This window comes from Chiloscyllium plagiosum, unplaced genomic scaffold (genome assembly GCF_037043375.1).
Source record: "Chiloscyllium plagiosum isolate Xiang-an unplaced genomic scaffold, Cpla_swu_hap1 HiC_scaffold_3, whole genome shotgun sequence".
Lineage (NCBI taxonomy): Eukaryota > Metazoa > Chordata > Chondrichthyes > Orectolobiformes > Hemiscylliidae > Chiloscyllium > Chiloscyllium plagiosum.
In genome coordinates, this window is record NW_028270141.1 from 30,436,646 (window position 1) to 30,456,255 (window position 19,610).

The 19,610-nt window shown below is 40.2% G+C and overlaps 1 protein-coding gene across 5 annotated transcripts in view; it reads left to right on the top strand.

Moving 5' to 3' along the window:
- The window catches only part of myom2b (myomesin 2b), a 144,894-nt gene that overhangs the window by 68,919 nt on the left and 56,365 nt on the right, over positions 1-19,610 (top strand). For 4 of the 5 annotated variants that reach the window (XM_043679203.2, XM_043679214.2, XM_043679173.2 and 1 more), the window contains exons 16-23: positions 671-845; positions 1,796-1,917; positions 10,056-10,073; positions 10,950-11,137; positions 13,539-13,665; positions 14,820-14,998; positions 15,895-16,009; positions 17,569-17,725. In XM_043679203.2, the coding sequence (XP_043535138.1) occupies positions 671-845; positions 1,796-1,917; positions 10,056-10,073; positions 10,950-11,137; positions 13,539-13,665; positions 14,820-14,998; positions 15,895-16,009; positions 17,569-17,725 (1,081 nt within the window). The remainder of the gene's footprint in view (positions 1-670; positions 846-1,795; positions 1,918-10,055; positions 10,074-10,949; positions 11,138-13,538; positions 13,666-14,819; positions 14,999-15,894; positions 16,010-17,568; positions 17,726-19,610) is intronic. The other variant, XM_043679192.2, reaches the window with a different exon arrangement.

Sequence of the window (19,610 nt, forward strand, 5' to 3'; positions counted from 1 at the left end):
TGGTGAAGGGGTGGCAGTATATATCCAACTCAGGATGACCCAGGTTTTCCCTACAATGTTCCTCTAGCCTTAGGTAACAAGGTTGTGAAGGGAAGGAAGTCCTTATCAAAATTGCTACATTGTATTCTGTAGAGTATTCTCACTGCAGTATGTCAGTGATGCAGAGAACAAGCATTGGCAAGGTACCCGATTAAGCAATCTGAGCTGTCTTGAATGTTTCTGCAGACCTCCAGGTGAGAGGAGAGTATTCTAGTGCTCTGACATGGATCTTGTTGATACAAAAATAAATTTGTGGGGCCTACTCATTAGACTACCCAGCCTCCTTACACACTTTAGGAACCATTGTGTTAATTGGAGTGGCCTAATTAAGCTTTTGGTCAATGGTGACCCAATGATGTCTATCATTGATAACTTGGTGGTGAAACCATTGGTTGAAAATAACTCATTTTTGAGATGGTCAGCATCTGCCTTTAAGTCACGTAAATGTTACCTGTCACGAAGCAGACCAAACTGGGATGTTGTCCAATTTCTGTACGGACTATTTCTTTACAGGGAAGGGATGAAATCTTACTGAGCAATGCTGGTGAATATTGCTTCCAGTCCACTGTTGCCATGATCATTAATATTATAATAGTGACTAACGTTTTTAACATCTTATTACCTTTTACAGAAATTCCAGCTTCGCCCTCTGGTGTTCGATGTGCAAGAAACACAAAGCATTCGATTGTTGTGCATTGGACACCTTCAAAAAGTGCCAAAGACCTGATTGGCTATTACATTGATTCCTGCCTGGTGGGAACCAATGACTGGCAGCCCTGCAATCACAAGCCTGTGAAATACACAAGGTCATTGTTGCAAACCTGTCTTCAAGTTGTCTGCATTAAAAATAACATTTTAGTTTAAGGTAGAAGTCCACAAAATCAGCATCCCTTAATTTGTGTGTGTGTATATGTGTGTGTGTATATGTATATGTGTGTGTGTGTATATGTATATGCATATATTAAATAATATTGTAAACTGGTTGAACAGCTCAGTGGGTACATGCTGGATCCCTGCTTACGCAGGAACTTCTGCCTGTCCTTTATAAATCCAGGAAGAACTGAAATTGGAAACCTCTTTACTGAGCATTCCTGTGTTCCTGATTCAAACTTGCCATAATGTTAGACCGCACAGTGAGATCTATGAGAGCAATAGACTTCTAAGAGGCTGCAAGTGAACCGTATCAGTGGATTCAAGCAGCCTGGGTCCATGAGATAATTTATTTCTGTAGATTCTGAAAGGACCACTTCATGGATTTTGCCTTCCTACTTGTTCTGTAACCCTGGCAGAGTGGCATCAACAGATCTAATTCTGAGGAAGTGTCACTTGAACTGAAAGATTAACTCTGATTTCTCTCTTCAGTTGCTGCCAGGCCTGCTGAACATTCCCAGCAATTTCTGTTTTTGTACCAGTAGAGCCAATCTTGGTGCAAATACAACTTATTGTGTTTCTGGATTTCTGGGCCTTGTACATTAATTTTGCTTGGAATGGATTTTTTTTTGCATTAACTCTACTACTAATAGTTATAAGTTCAGTAAATGTAAACACATAGGAAAAATTACTTAGTAACAAAGTAAAGAAAAGGTGAGATTTAATACCATTCAAGTGTTTTGCACATTTAGATTTTTCCCAGGTGATAACAAAATATACCATTTCCAAAATTAAGTACAGACTGGCAATTTGTGGGAACATGTGAATATATAAACCTAACTGAAGAATTATTTCAGCAAGTCTCCCTGTGTTTTTCTCCATTTAGATTTGTTGTTCATGGTCTAAAGAATGGACATAAGTACATCTTCCGTGTGAAGGCAGTTAATGCTTTGGGAACAAGTGAGATGTCTCAAGAATCAGATCCTATTACTGTCCAAGCAGCTCTGAGTGAGTACATATTCCTGATTTTCAAACAGTAAATACATAATAATAAAAGAAATACAAAGCATTGGGTTTAAAATTGTTACCAATGCAACTAAAGGTTGGAATTTAATATTTTTGAATGCCCTGCCTGGAGAATTCAAAGGCACTTTTCAGAAAGGAATTGGTAAATATTAGGAGAAAATTGTGGAAGGATATGGGGAAAGAGGAGCGCTAACTTGAAAGTGTCAACACAGACTGAATGGCCCCCTTCTATCCTGCAGTATTCCATGATTAAGTGTTTGGAATAAAGTATGACTGATGGCTTTTCAGATTTTAAAAATGTGTGGGGGCACCATTAATTATCACAACTTCTGTTTGTACAGATGCCTAATAAATATATATATAGAAGTATTTGTAAAAATTACAATAACTTAGAAGAACAGTTTTCTTTTTGCAATGACACGGATACAAGAGAACATGACTGAAATGGAAACAGCAACTAAGCAATGTTAGTTTATGCATTGGTTATGTATGTCAGATATTAATAGCCCTGTATGTAGTTCAAGATTTATCTCATTCCTCACGGAGAAATATGAAAAAAAAGTTAAATAAACCAGGTAAAAGCAACATTTCCATAATTCTCCTGAGAAAGTGGAACAACACACAGAAAATAACAATACAATTTCTCAATAAGTTATTTGAATGTTCACAGTCTATATTGATTTTGGGATATTTGGGCAGCATTTTTCCCTCCCTGGTGTGTTGTGAGAAATGGCCTAAAAGGTGGGAAACAATAGGAAAATGAAATAATTGGACTCTCAGTATAAAGAAACATTGTCCTAATTGTTCCCTCAGGTCTTAAATGGCGACCTCAGAATCTCACTACTGAGCTGCAACTATTTTATTTCCACGTATTTGCAGCTCATTAAAGATCCAACTCGCCTTATTTATGTGTTCCTTTCAAATGTTCCCTGAGAAACTGGATAGCTTGGAAATTGAAGCAGCTACCTGGTGCTGCAGCTCACCAATTGCTTATCACAGCCATCATTTAACTATGTCCTACAACAATGTCCTTGCATGGTCCATGACCACCATCCTCCTTGACACGTTGTTCATTCGAATTGGCATTGCCAACCACTAGATTCACCATACCTGCCCACGGTTTAACTCTCACTCCACTTCAGCCCTTCAATACTTTTCTTTGGAATTCAGGGACACCCATAGGTTGTACAAATTTTCCGGGTTGCTATGCCAACTCAGTCACACATGCAATTCATGTCCTTGCAGTCCAGATCAGGTTGGTCCTGCAGCTTAATGGAAAGCCATCCAGGGATCGCAGGTAATTCAGTTGATGTTAGTGATAACATTGATCTTGAGGGTGGCTCACGGTTTCCTACAATGATGCAAAGGCAAGGTTGAGTACGATGGAAGTGGTTGAAGAGTACTTAGTGGTGATTCATGAGCAGAATGTGGTGAAACGGTCTTAGTGAGTGAATGGATTCCAACGAGGACTGGAAGCATTAGTATTTTGGGAGAAAGAGGTGAGTGAGTGGATATTATTGGATGTAATACTGAGAGTTGTAGTCCATGAACCTTGGTGATATTTCTGAGCAATGGCAAAGTTAGAATGATTTGGTGGCCCTATGATTTTGAAATAGTAGAGAGGAGATGGTGGCAGTTAATTGTGAGGAGCACAGAAGCTCATTGACCTCCTTCTTGTACTGCTGGGTGTTCCAATTCACTCTGACCTCAGCACTGACCAGAACTGCCATTTGTGTCCAGGCTAGCTTAGTTTGCTGGTGTGACTTGCTGTGACAATCAGCTGGAAAACGGACTGCCCTCCTCTCTACCAATGTGACTACCAATACTTTCAAGTCCCTTTTCATGAAGTGGGAAATGTGCTTTCCTTTCCACTGTCGAAAATGTGTTACTTGAAAAACGCAGCAGGTCAGGCAGCATCCAAGGAGCAGGAGAATCGACGTTTCGGGCATGAGCCCTTCTTCAGGAGGCTGAAGAATTCTTCAGGCTCATGCCCGAAACATCGATTCTCCTGCTCCTTGGATGCTGCCTGACCTGCTGCGCTTTTCCAGCAACACATTTTCGGCTCTGATCTCCAGCATCTGCAGTCCTCACTTTTTCCTTTCCACTGTGCAATGGCCTGGGTGTAGAGGCTCGAGCTCATGTGGAGGCTGCTTCCTGGGTTTTAGAGTCTGAAATTGTGTGCAGTGGGATACTAAAAATATGGAGGGTATTAGTTGTGGCCAGGCATGATTTATAGAGAAAGATGGACACGAACCTGGTTGCATAGTTGATGAAGTGCAGAAGATTGCATGAGAAAAAAATCACTCTGAGCTAGGCCTGGCAGGATACCTTGAATCTCCCTTGACAAGCCACTTCAAGTGAAAATGAGAAAATTCTATCCTGTGTTCCTGTAGGTTAAGGCATGGAACTAGGAAGGGAATCACAGCTCGCTTTTTAATAAGTTGTTTCCATGTTGAGGAGGGAAGCAGTAAAATGCTGTAGCAAGACATGTAACATAATGAAGAGAGGTAAAAATACTGCTCAAAAATGTTAGTATAGGAGCTTGAATGAGCATTATTGTTGTTATTCTTTTCTTTATATAATTCTGGAAAATTTATCCTGTATTTTTGCAACTGAAAATTCTGGCAAAATTTACCAAATCTTGATATATAAATTAGAAACTAATACCTTATTTTAATTTTTTAGAAATGTTAACTTATCCTTTATGACATATTGAATGTTCTTCACTCATGATTCAGTGCAATAATCTTGTCAACTTTTGTGAATTATAGCTGAAGAGAACTGAAGGTATGGATGGAGTAGTGCAGAATTCATCTTAGCTATTAAAGGCTGAAATCTTGGATATGCCATTCAACTGTCAGCTACATTAATGGAGCTGTGAACTGTAAAGGATTAACACCTTCAGTGAAATATATACATACATACAAATCAGGAGTAAGCCATTTGGCTGGCCCTTAAACCTGTTCCACTATCAACAATACCATGTCTCATCTGATTAATTCACATTCCCAATACCTCTGATAACCTTTCATCCCCATGTATAGAGTCATAGAGATGTACAGCATCAAAGCAGACCCTTCAGTTCAACTCATCTGTGCCAACCACATATCCTAAATAAATCTAGTCCCAGTTGCCAGCATTTGGCCCATATCCCTCTAAACCCTTCCTATTCACATACCCATCCAGATGCCTTTGCAAATGTTGTATTTGTACCAGCTTCCACCGCTTTCTCTGGAAGTTTATTCCATACATTCACCACCCTCTGCATGAAACACTTGCCCCTTGGGTCCCTTTTAAACCTTTCCCCTCTCAACTTAAACCTATGCCCTCTAATTTTGGATTGCCCACCCCAGGGAACAACCTTGTCTATTTAACCCTATCCATGCCCCTCATGATTTTATAAATCTCTGAGATCACCCCTCAGCCTCGAATACTCGAGAGAAAATAGTTCCAGTCTATTCAGCCTCTCCCTATAGCCCAAACTCTCCAATCCCTGGAAATCTTTTCTCAACCCTTTCATGTTTCACGACATCCTTCCTATAGAAGAGAGACCAGAATTGCATGCAGTATTCAAAAGTGGCCTAACCAATGTCCTGTACAGCCACATGACCTCCCAACTCCTATACTCGATGCACTGACCAATAAAGGGAAGGATACCAAACGCCGCCTTCACTATTTTGTCTACTTTGGACTCCACTTTCAATATGAACCTGCGCTCTAAGGGCTCTTTATTCAGCAACACTTCCTGGGACCATCCCATAAAGTGTATAAGTCCTGGTCTGATTTGCCTTTCCAAAATACAGCACCTCACACTTATCTAAATTAAACTCCACATGTCACTCCTCAGCAAATTGGCCCATCTGATCAAGATCCCTTGTACACTGAGGTAGACATTTGGATTTGGTTTGATTTGATTTATTGTTGCCACACGTACTGAAATACAGTGAAAGGTGTTGTTCTGCATCTCTCCAGGCAGGTCGTACCAGACAAAATACAGAGTAGCAGAACAGAGTGCAGAATACAGACCCTCAGAGAAGGTGCAGAGAGAGAAAGATCAGCACTAACATTTGAGAGGACTGTTCAAAAGTCTGATAACAGCGGGGAAGAAGCTGATTTTGAATCTGTTCGTACGTGTATTCTAATTTTCATATCTTCTGCCCGAGGAAAGAGGGTGCAAGAAAGTATGACCATGGTGGGAGGGGAGTTTGATTATGTTCGTTGCTTTCTTGAGGCAGTGGGAAGTCTAGATGGAGTCAATGGATAGAAGACAAGTTTGCATGATGGACTGGGTTGTATTAACAACTCTCTGCAGTTTCTTTCAGTCTTAAAAAGAGTAGTTACCATTCCACGTTGTGATTCATCCAGACAGGATCTTTCTATGGTGCCTCTGTAAATATTGGTAAGAGTATTGGTGGACATGTTGAATTTCCTTACCCTTCTGAGGAAATAGAGGCGTTGTTGTGTTTTCTTGACCTCACATTGACATGAGTGTATCAGGACAGATTGTTGGTGATCATCACTCCCAGGATCATCACTTTTTACACCATGCTGCTAAACACTTTATCTCTTTCCTGTATTCCATCTTCACAAGGTTTGGGGCAGAATTTGGCCACATGGTCATGAGTGTATAAGGACTATAGTAAGGGGTTGTGTTCACAGCCTTGTAGGGCATTGGTGTTGAGGATTATCATAGAGAAGGTGTTGTTGCCTATTCTTACTGATTGGACTCTATAGGTCAAGAAGTCAAGGATCTAAGTACAGTGGCAGGGGGGGGGGGGGGGGGGGAGTCCAAGACCTAGGTCTGAGAGTTTGGAGATGAATTTATTTGGAATTATGGTGTTGAGAGTAGAGCTGTCATCAATAAGTCAGAGCCTGACGTAGGCTGGAGTTGATATGAGCCATTTCTAACCTCTTCAAGCACTTCACAATTGTGGAGGTTGGAGCCACTGGGTGGTTGTCATTGAGGCAAGCTGCGTGATTTGACTTTGGCACCAGGATGATGGTGGTCTTCTTAAAGTAGCTGGGGACTTCAGAACGAAGTAAGGAGAAGTGAAAGATGTCACCGAATACTCCCACCAGCTGGTCTGCACAAGATCTGAGTGAATGGTGGGGACTCCATTTGAGCAAATTTCTTTCCGTGGGTTCACTCTCAAGAAGGCTGATCGAACATCTGTGATGGTGACTGTGGGTACAGGTGCATCTGAGGCTGTTGGGGCAGATGACATCATTTCACTAACTTTTTGTTCAAAACAAGCATGGAATGCATTGAGCTCATCGGATAGCGATGTACAGTTGTGCACGATTCTGTTTGACTTCATTTTGCAGCCATTAATGTCGTGTAAGCCTTGCCACAAATGACGGGTGTCCGTGTGGATAGTCTGGGTCTCACCCTTAGTTTAGTTTGCCTCTTGGCATCCCTAATGGTCTTGGGAAGGTCGTACCTGGATTTCCTTGAATAGATCAGGGTCACTTCAGACCTGGATTTCAGTAGGGAGTGGATCTCTTGGCTCATCCACGGTTTCTGGCTGGGTAACATTCCGATTAACTTCTTCAGCACCTAGTCTTCTACATACTTACTAATGAAATCTGCATTGGTAGTGGCATACTTAGTTAGGTTGGCAGCTACATTCTTCAATAGGGACCAGTCCATTGAGTCTTAGAAGTCCCGTAGAAGGCCTTCATTTGCCTCAGACTAACACAGCACTATTTTCTGTATTGAGTCCTCACTCTTCAATTTTATGTATAAGCTAGAGCAGGAGCACAGCGTTGTGATCTGATTTTCCAAAGTGCAGACAGGGGAATGGGAGCGGGATGCAATGTTGATGATTGTATAGCAATGGTCAAGGATGTTCAGATCACTGGTGAGACAGGAAATGTGTTGTTGGTATTTTGGTAGCGCTTGCATAATGTTGGCCTGGTTATGATGTACAAGGCCTTGGGGTATTCTGTCTCAAAACTGTTTGTGGTGTAGCATAGTTCATCAAGGGCACTCTTCACTTCAGCATGAGGTGAGGTGTAGACTGCTATCACGAAAGTAAAGGTGAACCCGTGAGGCAGATAGTAAGGATGACACTTCACTGTGAGGTATTTTATGTCCGGGGTGCAGTAACTTGCCAGGGTCACTCCAGCTGAGCATCAGGAGTTGTTGATCAGGAAGCAAACTCTGCCACCCTTTGCCTTGCCTGCGGATGCTGAACGGTCTATTCGGTGAACTGAGAAACCTTCAGGTTGTATGGCACAATCAGGTATAGCAGGAGTGAGCCATCTTTCTGTTAAACAGAGTACACAGCAGTCTTCAATTTACTCTGTCTTAAAGTACTCAAACACACTGCTTCCACCATCTTTTGAACAAGAGAGTTCTTCACAAACCTATGGGAGAAAAATAATCTCATCTCTGTCTTCAGTGGTTGACCACTTATTTTGTAACTGTGATCCTGAGTTACAGATTCTCCCACAAGATGAAACATCTTCTCCACATCCACCCTGTCAAGACCCCTCAGGATCTTCTGTATCAATTAATTCACCTCTTACCCTTCTAAACTCAAACCTAGCCTGTACATCCCCTGTTCATAAGACAACTTGCCCATTGCATGAACTATTCTAGTAAATCTTCTCTGAACTATTTCCAAAGAATTTACATCCTTCGTTTAATAAGGAGATCAAAACTGGACACAATAGTTTAAATGCAATCCCACCAATGTGCTGTATATAACTGAAGCATACTTTAGTATTCAACAGTTCTCACAATAAATGATAAAATTCTATCAATTTTTCTAAATACTTGCTATACCTGCATACTAACCTTTTGTGATTCATGCAAGAGGACACCTAGATGTCTCTGCAGCTCAGAGCTTTGCAACTTTTCACAATTCAGATAAACAGTTTTTCTATTCTTCCTGCCAAACTGGGCAATTTCACTTCATTTATCAAATCTTTGCTCCTCACTTAATCTAACTATGTCCCTTTGTAGCCTTACAAACTCTTCACAACTTACAACCTTTCTTTGTGTCATCAGCAAATTTACCAACCATGCCTTCTGCCCTTTCACATCATTGTAAAAAGTTGAGGCTCCAGCATTAATAGCTGTAGCACACCACTTATTGCATCTTGCCAATCCAGAAAATGACCTGTTAATGTCTACTCCCTCTTGTCTGTTAGATAATCAATCATCTATACATGCCTATGATACCTGGTACACCGTAAGCTTTGATTTTCCACAATAACCTTTAATGTAGCACTTTATCAAATGTTTTCCAGAAGTCTAAGTACAATTAATCCACCAAGTCCTTAATATCCACAACAAAGAACTCAAATAAGTTGGTTGTATGTTATTTCCTTTTCAAAATATCACATTGACTCCAATAAAAGCAAAATCCTGTGGATAATGAAAATCTGAAATAAATTAGGAAAATTCTGGAGAATCTCAACAAGTCTGGCAGCATCTGTGGGGGGAGAAACAGAGTTAATGTTTCAAGTCCGATATGACTTCTTCAGAATCCAATAGAGTCAGTGCTGCCTAACATGCCTGATAAAGGGGTTATACCTGAAACGTCAATTGTTCTGCTCCTTGGATTCTGCCTGACCTACTGTGCTTTTCCAGCACCACACTTTTTGAGTCTGATTTCCAGCATCTGCAGTTCTCACTTTCTCCTAACTGTAGTTGCTGTCCAACCCACTGGGTTTCTCCAGTATTTTTTGTATTTGTTCTGTGTATACTCTGCCTGATTACCTTGAACTTCTCTAAGTGTGTTGCCATAACATCTTTAAACATAGATTCTAATGGTTTCCTTATGATAGATGTTAAGCTAAAAGGCCTGTAGTTTCCTGCGTTGGAAATTTCTTGTGTTCCTCTCTCCCTTCGGTTTTCTGAGTTTCAGCAATTTCTGGGATGATGCTTGTATTTTCGATAGTGAAGACCAGTGCTAAATACTGAAATAGTTGATAGGAATGTTAAATGATTATAAAGTCATAGAGATGATTGTGTTAAGTAAATGGCTGAAATTTTTGCCAAAATTGGTTTCTATGCTCAGGTGCCATAGAATGGGTTTTTTTTTTCAAAAAAGAGTTTGGATATTACTACTTTGCTGTCCCAAGTGACTTTCTTTATGTGATCATTTTAGGAGGTGGTATCCCTCATGGTAGGTATTGGACCAAGTGTGAAGCAATAACAAGCGCACTTTTTTTTGGCTAACAATATCTTAAAGCACTATGTTGCTCTTTAACGGATGAACGTATTAACAATCCCATCGTATAAACACAGTTAATACTCACTCTCTATTAAGTATAAATCACCAGTGCGCTAAGTGTGGAAAAAATCGTTTTAACTCTCACAGGAAATGTGGTGATTGAGCACAGATCCATTGCTTCTTTTTAGAATAGTTATTAATTACAATTATTCAAAGCCTCATTGATGCCAGTTATCATTCTAATCTGCATTGATTTACTCTGCACCAAGACAAATCTTGGATGTGAAGCTGCTAAGTTCATGATACTTTGTGTTGCAATAAGGTTGAAAATAGTCCCAGATGATGGAAGCTTCTGGCTGCAGAGTGAAATTCAAAAACAACCTTATATAATCAATTGTTAACTTCATTGATGCTAGCAGAGACCAAGTATCCCATCGCCCTGACATTTGAAAGCTCTTTGGAGACCCAGGAGCATACCCCTGCTCAGCTTTCTTAGCAGGACACTAATGTATACTCAACAACATAATTGGAATTTATTTGTTCTGTACCTCTGCATTTAAATAATGCTATCAGTCATGTAACAATATTCTAAAAATCTAATGTAAACTAGATGCGATTGCATACTATGTCTCAAGTATATCTGGCATCTTAAAGAAGTATTAATTCTTCTTCTACTTTAGTTGAATAGTAGGATAGCCTTTATTGATATGGACAGTTGGCAACTTCACTCAAGAAAGGACTTTTTTTTTTAAGTAATTTGGAATTAGTAGATGATACCTTGAGATTTGAAGTTAGAATTTAGTTTCCTGAATCTTTATCTCCCCATAGCTGCCCCATCATCACCTTATGGTATAACTCTCCTTGACTGCACAAACGACTCCATGACGCTGGGCTGGAAGGCACCACGGTTTACTGGAGGCTCAGATATCATCGGATACTACATGGATCATCGTGAAATCACTGACCTACATTGGCATGAAAGCAACATCAAACCAATCACTGGAAGAGTTCACAAAGTTAGTGTCATGTTTAATATTTTTAGGAAGGGAAACTATTTCCCACAAATGTGAAGAGCTTCCTTTTGTTTCTACTAGCCAGTCACCAAATGTGACATACTGCAGAATTGGTTGGTAAAATCACACAGAATCGAACTTTTGAAATATACGTGGTTAAGATCAAGGATCTATTATTTCTTTGCATTAGAGTGTACTACTGTTACTTAAAATGTGCCAAAAATATATTTACAGCAAATTCGTGACCAAACATTAGACAGTAATCGGGCGAGGCCAAGGAGAAAATTAGTATAGTGAGCATTATGTACATGTAATGGAGAATATTAGGATTGCCTAATATTAGGGTTGAAATGAATATTATGAACATTCAGCAGCTCTATTACACATGTGCAATCCCTCCTACCTAATCTCTTTTCTGTATTTTGCTAAAGTGATATTTAGGGATTGAAGAATAAATCTTACCATTTTATGTCTACCATAGTATGCAGCCTCTGGCCTGTTGGGATAAATATAACCACTGTCTATTAATATTGATAACTGAAAAATCATATTTTGAGAGGATTTAAATGGAGTTGACAATTGGCTGGACATTATGTTCTTTTTTTCTTTGTATTGAAGTGTTTTGAAAAGATATTGGACATGCTTGATGGCTCAGTGCCAATTCATTACCACTGTTTTGCAAATTTATTTTTATTCCATTTCACCTATGGTAAAGAAATTGACACATTTAACTTCCTAAAGGTAGGTGCATTTATGTAAACATTGGAAAAAGTAAAAGTGAGTCACCTTTCAAATCATTTAAAGCTATATGCTGGTAAATACGTTGTATAGTGCATTTGGAAGAAACATTGTGGAACCAAATATTGTATCCTTTCTCTGCCTGGACGTTGGGCAAATACATGATATACCTGCCAATAGATCAAGGTTCACCTGAATAAATGAGCCAGATCATTACTGAGGACTTAGCTATGTTTTTGCTGGCCTTGAACACCACTTTAGGCTTCAAGTTGGTATTATAGAACAAGAGTCTATGGTCTAAACTTAAAAGCTACCTGAACAAAGTGCTACCCATCAAGCACTCACTCAATCAGAATCCCTGATCAAAAGGAATCTCACTGACAAAATGTAAAATACCACTTTCTTCCGGTCCCTAAAAATAGGTTGCTGACTGCTCGAGGTGAAAATTGAGCGTCACATTGAGGTCAAATAATTAAAGTCCTTCTTGCTCTTGAAAATAGTCACAGAAGCCCTGAGCAATGTGAAAGGGGAAAAGATCTACACCTTCCTCCTGTTACTTGGCCCAGGAAAATTAGCCCTGCTCTTTCAAAGCATTTAAGAGATTAACAGATTGGTGTTCTGCAGACTAAGAGTGTTTGAGTTCAGGCTGAGAGTCCCCATACCAATTCTTTACAACATTCATAAGTATATTTAATTTTGTCAAAAACATGATCTTCCTATTATAATCGTAAGGATTCAGCTGAAGGTGATTCTGTCAACTTTGTCTCATCCTTTCAAATTAAAGATATAATATTTCCTATTACACCACCTGAATGAATCCAGCCTTTCAGAATCAAATAATCTTCCTGATAATTGTGCATTCTAAACTATTGGAAGCCCTCTGTGTAAAAAAAAAAATTGACCAATATCAATCCTAAATTTGTCTTGCCCAACTCATGTATCCATTTTTTAATATGTCCTTGGTTGAACTTCTATCCCATTTAGTAAAGATGGGTTTTTAATTTGACTGCCCCTGGATTATTTTTTTCCGAGGATGAGCAGCTGAGATTACCAGTTTTTTGCTTACTGGTGTTCGCTGTTTTATCAAGAGTCAGCCATTTTTTTTCAATATTATCTTCAGAGCCTAATTAGCCACTCATGTCAACATAATGTCTTTGTCACTGCAATTTCAGGTCACTCAGCCATATCAGGAACTGGGTTAGACTAAATCTCAAAGGAGTTGAAGCTGTGCTAGAGCTCTTGAAGTTGTCCACTGTGACTTCCTTGTCTCTGCTGTTTCTCTGTAAATCCCATGGATTTTGAAAGTAAAAGTTGTCATAGTTCGAGAAGACCTTAGGCTGCTTTCATTAGATAGAGACAACCTTTGGTAGGCTTAACCTGAGGGTCACCATGCCTCAACTAGCTTAGAAGGAGTGGAGAAGGCAGGGTTGCCATGGTGACCTCAAGTAGTCCGGGAGTTGTTTTTATCACACTGCATCACAAACCAGCCATTCAGCCAACTGAACTAACCAACCAATTTATGACAGACAATTTGGATAATGCTTGTCAAAATGAATTTGGTTGGCAAATGCACCACTCAATACAGCATAGATTGATTTTAAGTGGTTTGAAGTTTTCATGACGATTGCAATGTTGATGTTTTCTTTATTTTGTTGCTCTGTGAAAGGTTGAAAACCTGAAAGGAGGCTCTTTCTACGAGTTTAAAATCAGTGCTATGAACGTGGGTGGTGTTGGCGTCCCTTCAGATTCCAGTCGGGCTTTCAAATGTGAGGCATGGACCATGTCAGAACCAGGTAAGAGAATTGGCGACAGGACATCACTATAAAGTCACTCTAAATACAGACTAACTGCTCAGTTGAGGAATATATGTTCATTTAAAATTGCATTGGCAAGAATTTGATGGCAGCAATAATGAGAGGCCAAATGCCTGGTCCTTGCAGGTGGAAAGCCTAAATTAAGCCTTTGCTAGGAGTTGCAAAGATGCTGAAGTAAAAGCTAAATCAGCTGGGAATTGCCCAATTCACGTGGGCCTTTATGTTCTGGTGGAGGGCGAAGGATAGATATTCAAGAGAGCTTGTGCTAGTATAGGATACCTGATAGATGGGTCATTGACTGACCCCATCACCTCCTTCACCTACTTCCAATACAAATAGCAGCCATCATTCTTGATGGCGCTGTTAGTATGCAGAATTACCCAGCCTCCAATTTTTTAGCAGCTGTGAAAGTGGGGAATTCTTGAAAAGGTAGCATTTCCTGCCTCATGCTAATTAAGTTTTTGTGCAATTACCCTTTAGGTGGGTATATACCTAGATGATGACCCTATAAATGAGTATATATCCTGGCGATGACCTTGAAAAGATTATATACACTGAGAAACAGGGAGCCTACCATCAGTATCTTAATATAGCCTATAATCTCTGGGATCCATTCACAGGGACGAAATGCAGTACCTTGAATTATTAAAAGAAATATTGCAACTTGATATTCCAGCTACTTGGCTATTAAAAAGTAATTATGTGACAAACATTGTTTCAAACTTGGGATGACACTCAATGTTCAGCCTGTACATGTTGACATTACAATGTTGACCAACACTTCATTCACTGTTAAGCAGTTTGGAACATCCTAAGATCAGAGGATGCACCAAATCAGAACCCCAGACTCCCCACCTGCTGCAACCACCATGAACACATATTCTCACCTAATTTTCCTGTAAACACTATATTTAGGCCATCTAATATACCAAAGTGCAAGATTTTATTTAAAAATCAGGTCTCTGGTGCCTGAGAAATGACTGTAGCAAGAAATATGGATACCACTGCAAGCCTCCCCTCACCTGTACCTACATTTAATTCTGACCATTACTTCACTTAGTGCAGGACACTTCCAAAGTCATGATATTGGGTAACACTAAGATGTTTTTTCTTATTTTCTACACACTGTCCAGGGCCACCTTATGACTTGACATTCTGTGAAATCAGAAAGCATTCTCTTGTGATCTTGTGGAAGGCACCAATTTACACTGGCAACAGTGCTGTTACTGGCTACACTGTGGATATCTGCGAGACAGATTCTGATGAATGGAGAGCTATAACGGAGAAAGCGGTATCCACTCGCTATTTAAAGGTAAGGAATGAGTAATGTATGCTTTATGCTAAATACATTGATTTACTTTCAGGTATTTACAACTGAGTTGAAATAGACCTTAAAGCCCCTGTACTAAGTTAACCAGTATCCATGTGTGCCTGTTTTATGACAATTGGATCAGGCTTGGCTGTGATGGCACGCATAGTAAATGTCTTGTTAAAATTTATTACACTGGCCACTTGAATGAGCTTTCACAGAAGCTGCCTACATCCCAGGAACTATATGTTAGCACCAATCACCTTCAGGGGAGGAAAGGCAAAAACTGTGGAGATAAAATCATCATTAAAAACCAAGCTCCCTTCAAAATGACAAACAATCACTTCATGTAAGATCAATTTTTAAGTTTCTTTCTATTCTGCTATCACACAGTCACATGCATGTTTCAATCAAGCAAGTCTGAGAGCTCCAAGGGTCGTCTTCTTGTTAAAAACCTGACATTGCACCTGAGATCAATTAACGCCACAGATATCAAACTTTGGAATTTTCTCATCCGCAAGACTGAAATACCTTATACTGTAACCAATTATTTCTTTGGGCAAGCTAAAAACACACTTTATTTGGAACAATGAACTCCTGGCTTTCCATTAAGTCAGATCTCTGAATCAGTTTAGGGATTGGATCACTGTGTGAAATGATGTTAACCTAGAAATAGACCAAACTACAGTGCCCAGCAGAAGAAAGTCTTTACTTTCTAACTAATGAATCAAAGTTACACTGGAGTTGCTGTATAGTTTATGTTGCTTTTACATGCTTCAGTTCCATTTTCATCAGGAATATGTCCACTTTCTGAAGGAATTCCAGAAACATGACTGCATTTAATATAATTAACAAGAAATATTTTTTAAAGTTCTGTTTTGACTTCATTAATTTCACAGGTTACTAATTTAGAGGAAGGAAGAAGCTACATTTTCAGAGTCCATGCTGTGAATACAGCTGGTCAGGGCAGACCCTCTGAGCCTTCCGAACCCATCCTCATTCAAGTCAGGCCAGGTACACTATGCGTTCTTGCTTATAAATGACAGGGCTGGGTAAATTGCCAATTATAACTTGGTAATGACTCTACAGGAAGTATGAAATTAAATAGTTATAGAATCCCTACAGTGGGGAAAGAGGCCATTCGGCCCATCGAAACTGCACCAACCCTCTGAACAGCATCCCACCCAAACTCAGCCTACCACCCTATCCCCGTAACCCTGCATTTACCATGGCGAATCCACCTAGCCTGTACACTCCGGGATGTTGCAGAAAATTTACCATAGCCAGTCCACCCAATCTGCGCATGTTTTGGACTGAGGGAGGAAACCAGAGCACCCAGAAGAAGCCCAAGCAGACATGCGGAGAGCATGCAATCTCCACACAGTTAGCCAAGGCTGGAATTGAACCCGTGTGAGACAGCAGTGCTAACCACTGAGCTACCACGCCGTCCTTTAAACAGGAGGAAAGAATCTAGAGGGTCATTTTGAATAGTTGCTCATGGAATGTCGGTGTCACTGGCTAGACTGCCATTTTTGCCTATTCCTAATTGTCTTTGCAAAGTTGGTGATGAGCTGCCTTCTTGAATCTCTGCACTCCATGAAGTTTAGGGATATCCACAATGCTGCTGTCAATGAAGTTCCAGGATTCTGACCTAAGGAGAGTGAAGGAATTGCAATATAACTCTAAGTCAGAATGGTGTGAGATTTGAAGGAGAACTTACAGGTGGTTGTGTTCCTATGCATCTGCTGCCCTTGACCTTCTTGATGGTAGAAGTTATGGGTTTGGAACGTGCTGTTAAAAATTCCTTGATGATTGCTTTTAATAGTTTTAGTTCAAAATATTCCCTGTATTCAGAGATTTGTCAGTAATTTATTCAATGGGGGTGTTTTATGGCCCAAATGCTGGTGTATTTTCAACAGCTGAGCATGTAAAATAGGATAATATTATTAACAATAAAAATAAAATAGCTAGCCCACCATATACCTGGCCATACCCCTTCAGCCTGAATATTTATGGTGGGTAGGTAAGACATAAGTCTATTGAACCTTAACTCACCTCTTAATGAAGAGTCGAGGGGAGATCTTTTCCAAAGTGAGTAGAGTTTTTGACCAGGAAATGAAGTGGGAGGAGGTAAGGGGCAATCAACACCTCCTCTCCCCAATTAAAATTCACGCTCAAAAGGTGGTTCTTTTGCAATTTTGGGAAATGGAGCAAGATCTTTCACACTTTTAAAGGGCTTCTCTGAAGCTATCTGAGGCTAGGTCATCTTGTCATGCAATGTGAAATCCGCTTACAACCTAAGATCCTGGTTTTGAAGATCGGGTAGTGTTCATCCTTTTGATGCTGTGTTTCTCACTTTATGCTGAAAGTGCTTTGAGACCCTTCCAATTATTTTCATCAAAGTGTCCCAGTATTGGTGGAAGAACGCATTCAATGTCTCATGGAACGCAGAGCATTGTTTTGATTTATGAAGTGGAGTTGTATTCTGAACCTAAAATGCCCCCATTAGCAATACTTCTAATCATGTAAGCACACTGTTAATATTGTATCTCTGTCTTACTCTTGACTTTAAGGAACAAAGGAAATCACAAGTGGTGTTGATGCAGAAGGAAATATCTACTTGAGCTTTGAGTGCCATGATATGACTGATGCCTCCCAATTTACTTGGGGCAAAGCCTATGAGGAAATAACTGATTTCTCAAAGGTCCACGTTGAAACAGATGGTGAAAAGTAGGTTGATTAGTTTTGTCTATTTTAGGTTATGTTAAATGTTGGGAGTTATCATTTGGAGACTCAAGAACTCCAGGTTCTCGTATTGTTTAAAGTTAAAAATCATACAACACCCGGTTATAGTCCAATAGGTTTACTTGGAAATACTAGCTTTCGGAGCACTGCTCCTTCATTAGCCATCTGGTCGAGATTCACCTTCCCTTACAGCTCATATGGCTCATTCTGCATTTACATCCATTCTGCCACTGGGCCCTTGCCTGTTGCAGCCCCAGACCTGGTTCTACCTCCTAGAAATGTTCAAGACCCCTGGATCAATGGAAGAGAGAGAGAGAGATCTGGCATAATCCATCTCTGCTCCACTTTTCTCAGCCTTGGCACCTGGTGAATGGAATTTCCTGGGGCACAATTCAGGATAACTGGGCCCCCTTTCCTTGAAAAACTAACAAATACATAGTTATAGAGTTATAGAGATGCACAGCATGGAAACAGACATTTTGGTCCAACTCATCCATGCTGACCAGATATCCCAACATAAACTAGTCCCACCTGCCAGCACCCGGTCCATATCCCTCCAAACACTTCCAATTCATATACCCATTCAAATGCCTTTTAAATGTTGTAATTGCACCAGCCTTCACTTCCTCTAGCAATGCATTCCTTACACCCACCACCTTCTGTATGGAAAGGTTGCTTCTTAGGTCCCCTCTCCCCTCTCGCTTTAAGCTTATGCCCTCTAATTCTGGACTCTCCCACCCCAGGGAAAAAACCTTGTCTATTTACCCTCTCCATGCCCCTCATGACTTTATAAACATCTATAAGGTCACCCCTCAGCCTCTGACACTCCAGGATAAATAATCCCAGCCTATTCAGTTTCTCCCTTTTGCTCAAACACTGCAAACCTGGCAACATCCTTGTAAATCTTTTCTGAATCCTTTCACGTTTCACAACATCCTTCCTATAGCAGGGAGACCAAAATTGCACACAATATTCCAAAAGTGCCTGAACCAATGTCCTGAACATGACCTCCTTTCTCCTATACCCAAAGAATTGCCCAATACAGGAAAGCATACCAAACACTCTCTTCACTATCCTGTCTACCTTAGACTCCAGTTTCAAGGAACTGTAAACCTGAACTCCAAGGTCTCTGTTCAGCAACACTCCCCAGGACTGTACCATTTAGTGTATAACACCTGCCCTGATTTGCCTTTCCAAAATGCAGCACCTCACATTTATCTAAATTAAACTCCATCTGATCATGATCCCATTGTACTCTGAGGTAACCTTCTTTGCTGTCCACTAAAATCTCCAATTTTAGTGTCATTTTCAAACTTACCAACCGTACCTCCTATATTCACATCCAAATATTTTATGTAAATGATGAAAAGCAGTGGACCAAGTGCCGATCCTTATGGCACACCATTGGTCACAGGCCTCGAGTCTGAAAAGCAACACTCCGCCATCACTTTCTGTCTCCAATCTTTGAGCCAGTTCTGTATCCAAGTGGTATTTTACCTTGTATTCCATGTGATCTCACCTTGCTAACAGTCTACCACGAGGAATCTTGTTGAATGCCTTATTGAAGCCCATATAGATCATGTCCACCACTCTTTCCCATCAATCCTCTTCATTGCCTCTTCAAAAAATCTTAATTAAAATACTGCATCACAATTTCCCATGCATAAAGCCATGTTGACTATCCCTAATCAGTCCTTGCCTTTCCAAGTACATGTAAAGTCTGTCCCTCAGGATCCCCTCCAACAGTTTGCCCACCACTGATCTCAGGCTCACCAGTCTATAGTTCCTGGCTTTTCTTTTCCACCTTTCTTAAATAATGGTACCACATTAACCAACCTCTAGTCTTCTGGCACCTCACCTGGGGCTATCG